Source organism: Pseudonaja textilis, chromosome 2 (assembly GCF_049901715.1).
Source record: "Pseudonaja textilis isolate UNSWEBS1 chromosome 2, rPseTex1.2, whole genome shotgun sequence".
Classification (NCBI taxonomy): Eukaryota; Metazoa; Chordata; class Lepidosauria; order Squamata; family Elapidae; genus Pseudonaja; species Pseudonaja textilis.
This window is the reverse complement of record NC_141991.1, coordinates 162,654,429-162,659,933: the sequence shown is the minus strand read 5'-3', so window position 1 is coordinate 162,659,933 and position 5,505 is coordinate 162,654,429. Positions and strand designations below refer to the sequence as shown.

At 38.7% G+C, this 5,505-nt stretch overlaps 1 protein-coding gene across 1 annotated transcript; it reads right to left on the bottom strand.

Moving 5' to 3' along the window:
• Positions 1-1,387: 1,387 nt before the first annotated feature.
• On the bottom strand, positions 1,388-5,187 carry LOC113449607 (cationic trypsin-3-like). The gene is made up of 5 exons (XM_087923198.1): positions 5,148-5,187; positions 3,157-3,466; positions 2,614-2,867; positions 2,090-2,226; positions 1,388-1,603 (listed from the first exon to the last, which is right to left on the bottom strand). The coding sequence occupies exons 1-5, from the start codon at positions 5,185-5,187 to the stop codon at positions 1,454-1,456; spliced, it is 891 nt and encodes a 296-aa protein (XP_087779324.1). The 3' UTR covers positions 1,388-1,453.
• Between the last annotated feature and the right edge of the window lie 318 nt (positions 5,188-5,505).

Sequence of the window (5,505 nt, the reverse complement as noted above, 5' to 3'; positions counted from 1 at the left end):
ATGTGGTGAAAAAGTGTATTGAACATGGTCATAAAATTCCAGTTAAAAACAGAAACTGGGAATGTTTCTTTCAGCAGAGTCCACAAAACTGATATTAACCTAACAGCTGGTTTTGGTCATATCACTGCTTAAATGAGTTTTCATTTTACAAATGAAAAACTCAACTATACTAGAGCATTTGTGCTTAATTCAGTGTGGAATCAGCTTTCCTGTGTATTGCATCTAATACAAAAGAGAAGAAGTACATGTCAAATTTAAAGTTTGTCCTTTTAATTCTCCTGATTGCTAGAAATGGTATGATGCTATCATTGGAGGACTTTTCAATGAGGAAATAACAATCTTTGAATCCATTCTGAAAGTAAATAATGAAGAGCAGCTGCGCACAGAAGATACAGCCTAACACAGAATGTAGCCTGCAGTGTCTGAAAATTGAGATTGTACAAGAAAGAAAAGGGAGAATTGGGGGGGGTTTACTAATTTCATTCTGATAATGCCTGTCATAATCTGTCATTAACATTGTTAGTGAGTCAGCTCCGTAACTGGAAGAGAGATGAATAGTTCCTCTGGCATTGAAGGCCCCACCTTCACTTCCTGCTTGGTTAGAGAGGCTCAGAAGCCCTTCCTGCCACCAAAGTGGTGCTCCAGAGAGCTTCTTCTGGGCCAGGATTCAAGGGCAGATGTCAAACTGTGACTTTTCTTGCAAAAGGAGCAATGCTGTGGGAAGTACTTGGTGTGCAGATATGGGCAGGTAGGGATTTCTTTTCTCATGTGGATAGATAAATTTTGCCATTCCCAAAATTAAAAACAAACAGTGGTGTTAGGAGAAAAGGAGAAAGAAGAGAAACTTTGTAGCAGGAAAAAGCCAAGTAAACAAACTGATCAAGAAGCGAGAATTAGGAGGTTTGTTTGAGAGAGTTGAGAAGTGTCTGGTAGAGTAGAAGTGATCCGACATTGTTTGGTTCCTTCATCTCCAGAATGGGACACTGTTGCAAGACACTAAAACCACTTAGAACTGCAATCTGACCCTGAAATACAATCAGTTCTTCAAAATGGTAATTAAGACTCCAATTTCTTTCTCTTAACAATGCGGTTGTGGAGTGCAACATCACATGACAACGTCACTGCATTCTTCTGCGACTTTTTTCAGAATCCCACTCTAATGTATACCTCTTATAGTTCCTAGCAGACTTCCCTCTAAGTGCTGATTCATCCCAGCCATTTATAGCTTCTGTCATCATTTCACTAATTTTGAATATGATCATTGAAAAGAATTAAAACTCATCTAGTTTAAAGGCCAAGACCTTTCCCTGCCAGTAAAGAAAGATACCAATCACCAGGTGTGTCATTGCACAACTTAGTTTTTTAATTTTTGCAGCGTTAATCTATCTCTTCTTGGTCTGTGAAGTGTTAGTTATGGTTGTGAAAAGGGAGCTTTCCAGACAGGAAATGTAGATCAGTTGGAACGGATGGTTTGCTGAATCCAAGAAATGTAGTTGCAAACTTTCGTGTAGACACCAGGCTTGCCTTTTCGAGCACATCCCTCACCCCAAGAGACAACTCCTTGGAGTACTCCATTGCAGACAACTGGACCACCAGAGTCTCCCTGTGAAAGAAGCAGGATATTGAGTAAGGAAACATAATTTGCATTATATCAGACTCTGGTAGATGAAGGCAAGGAACAGATTGCAGAAGGTAAAAAGTCCTCCCATGGAATGGATTTCATACTCTTCTATATTAGATGTCATAATTGTTTCCAGGATGGGATGAAAATCCCAGCAATGCTTCATCTAACTGGTAAGAGCTTCCTAAAAGAGAAGGCAGATCCAACATATAGTTCATGGCCTCATAACGGCTGGAGGTTTGATGTGATTGATGTTGTTTGTTTATTCATTAAAAGCAGGCAACTGAAGGCCAGACAGGTTGCAGAAGCAGCTCCTGAATATAGGGATTTCTCTCCAGCTACCCACTTCTCTATTGTATCCTCAGGTTTAAACACCAGCCAGCTATGAATTTAATATATATAGTAGGACCTACTTTGAACACCATCTGAAATATACAATACAAAATGGGAAAAAGGAAAAAGATTTACCTGACAAGAGTCTTTTCCACCTTCCACGTATCCTGCACAAAACATATTGTTGGTGATTTGCCCTGGATAAGCCTTATTGCACTGACTCTGAGAAAGTACAGGGATACTCAGGCACTGCAGAAGATCTGGATAGTGTGCTGTGTGAAAGATCAAAGAAACTGTATTCATTTCCCGAAATAAACATTAGACTTTTCCTAGAATGTTCGAACAGCACAATCAAAGAAATGAAGCTCCCCCTTCTTCCATAACTTTGTTGCTCTAAGGATGCCAGTCACCTTTTGCTTCATTGCAAAAATCTTCCAATTGACCAAATCCTGGACTTAAGGCAAGTTCTGTGCATTTCATTGGGGTGCATTATTTTATATGGCATGGTCTGATTTATAATGGAGTTTGGCAGAAAATGAAAGCCAGAAATATTTTTATTAGCAATTTACTCTCTGTAATCATTAGCTTTGTTCAATAAACTCAACTGAACATGATCACAAATGACCCTATCTTGCCCAAAGAACATGAAGAAGACTCACTGCCACTGCTGAGGGTGTTGCCCCAGCCAGAGACTAAACATTTTGCTCCAGTGGATGGACAGCTGCTTGGTAGACGCACTGCTGAAACACGGGAATTGAGAGTGGCTGCTTTGGATAATTTGATGAGCATGATGTCATTGTCCAAAGTTCGGGAGTTGTATTTGGGGTGACGAATGACTTTGACTGAATCAATGTATTGCTCGGAACCATCATTTTTGGTCAAACTGTGTTCCCCAAGTCTCATTTGGATTCGGCTAAATCAAAACAAGAAACAGACATTTTGGTCATATCTATTTTTACCCAACCTATTTTAACATCACAAGAGCATCCTGTTGCCCAGAATGGCTGAATCCAGAAAATGATGGACACAATTGCATGTTGGCTTCTTGTACTGGGTAGGAAATTAACGCCTCTATACATTAGTGTGCACCAATACCTAAATATAGAAGCATGTGTTTATATCCTTTATTAAATTTCCCGATACAGGAATATTTCAGCACAATGAGAATGTCCCACATTAAATAACAATAGATGATTACTTACGATTTATAGCAGTGAGCAGCTGAAACAATCCATTGGCTGTTTATGATGGAGCCACCACAGAAATGGTATCCAGAATTCAGGGAGACCTGATAGGGGATGGAATGTTTTTGGCAGGTGTAGCCACCCACAATTTTATCATCGTCTTCATCATCGATGGGGAAGGCAACTGGATAATGAGAAGATTTCAAAGTGGGTGAAACAGGAACCAAATATTCACCACTTTTAAGCAGTAGGAATTCACAAAAGTTTTGGTATACTTTGAGGGGTCCATATGATGGGATCTTCACCCCATCAGGCAAGTAATGGATGGCTAGTCAACCAGTAGGAAGTCACATGAGGAGGGAGGGTGGAAGGGAGGAATGAGAGAGGGATGTAGGAAATAATAAGAAAGGAAAAGTAAAGTATCTAAAAGTAATTTACATTTACTGTATCTTTCTGCTGACTTCCACCACAGAACCCAGAAATGCCACTAAATCTTCATGGCAGTTGAGTTCCTGCCTTTATTTCCTGGCCCATAGGTTTCCACCTCTTCTCAAAATATCTTCTTTTCCCTTTTCTTTTGAGTGATTTCTACTCTTCTATGAAAAGATATCAATGAACTAGAATGCAAGTTTGGGATATTCTTTGGTGTGTGTGGAAGTATGCATGCAGCAAATCTCAATGTCCGCAGTGATTCTGCAGTTTTCCTCAGAATTGCACAATCTTTGGAAAAGATATATCTGCTTTCAGGAGTTATAGACAGATGCTATGGAATGCATGAGCCCCTTGTGGATTCTGAAGCAGATTTTTGCCTTCAGGTTCGTTGTTTACTTTCTCCTACACATAATTTTCCTTGAACATTGAGTAGGACAAGTGAACCCTGAGTCAAGATCCCTTTGAATAGCTGCCCTCTGTTATTGGACCATTTGTATCATGCAAGTGTATGGAATGGACAATGATTCCATTTTTAAAAATGGGTAGACTGTTCGAGAGACTAGGGATCCTAAGGTTTGTCTAAAATCTCTTGCCTTAAAAAGCAGTTTGTCTGCTCTAAGCATTTCCTGGCTACAACTCTTTCTTGCTATTTAGTTAGTTTACTTTTATTGTCATTGCACCTCGAACAACAAAATTAAATGCCATCTTTGGTGTGCATTACACATAAAAAGTAAAACAAGAACACACAACCTTCACATTCTCTACAATTTAATTGAAAACCCCTAATACTGCATTAATATTGCACTACACAATAGAAGCTATTTTTCAGCCTATTATTCCTTGTTTAAATTGTCCTGTACCATCTGCCAGATGGTAATAGTTAAAAAAAAGGGTGCTCAGGACGAGATGGATCTTTTAAAATGTTTTGAACTTTGTTAAGGCAGCGGGAGCTATAAAGCTCTTCCAAAGAGAGGAGAGGGCAACCAATAACCCTCTGGAGCGCTGTCCTATTTGCCACTGTGCAATTGGCAAACCATACACAGGTGCAGTAAGTTAAAATACTCTCTATGGTACAGCGGTAGAAGGTCACCAGAGGTTTTTCATTCAGTTGGTGTTTCCTGGGAAGCCTCAGGTTGTATAGTCTCTGCTGGGCTATTATACCTGGGAATAAATTACCTCAGGCCAGACACTATGGAATATAATTTGTTGGCTTCAGCTGAAACACCAAGAAAGCATAAAGTAAGTTCCTTGGCTACGTCATTGTTAAAGACATCTGATTTAAAATTAGTACTATTTGTCTAATTTTTAGTCTAGTATTTTACAACTTTGGCAACTTTTAAGATTTATGGACTTCAATATCCAAAATTCCCCAGCTAGCATGCTGTAATGGGAATTCTGGGAGTTGAAATCCATACATGTTATAGTTGCCAAAGTTTAGAAACATTTCTATAGATTAATTTTGGTGGCTTGGGAGTCCCACCTTTTCAAATGCAGATAAACTGATAAAAAATCCTTAGGTTGATTAGTTTGCTAGCTCAAGTTCTACTTGAATATATATGAAGAAATTATTGACTTACCAGCTGCTCCCAAGAATGCTACCAGCCAAATGAACTTCATGTTGCCTTTCTTCCTCACAGTAGTAGAACAGAGGAGCTGCTGCATGTATTTATTTTGTGGGGTGAATATTATCTTTGCTCCAAGGACTTAATCAAAAGGAAAAATACACAATGGAAAATATAAACTTGGATTTCAACAATAACAGGTGGAAAGGAAAGATGGAGTTCGCATGAGTTTCCTCCTTATTAACAATTTAATATTGCCATTTTTAGATAAATACTGGGAAAGTGCATTAATCATACTGAATGATAAAGATTCTATCCTTAGCTTCCTTGCTATAATATTTTTTCTGTAAAAGTGGAATTTTTTTTGTAGAGA

Coding starts and splice junctions, on each gene's coding strand:
- LOC113449607 (XM_087923198.1), bottom strand. CDS start 5,187: ATGAAGTTCATTTGGCTGGTAGCATTCTTGGGAGCAGCTG. Junction 3,467..5,147: donor AGCATTCTTGGGAGCAGCTG/GTAAGTCAATAA, acceptor CTGGTTGACTAG/CCATCCATTACTTGCCTGAT. Junction 2,227..2,613: donor CAACACCCTCAGCAGTGGCA/GTGAGTCTTCTT, acceptor TCTTTCACACAG/CACACTATCCAGATCTTCTG.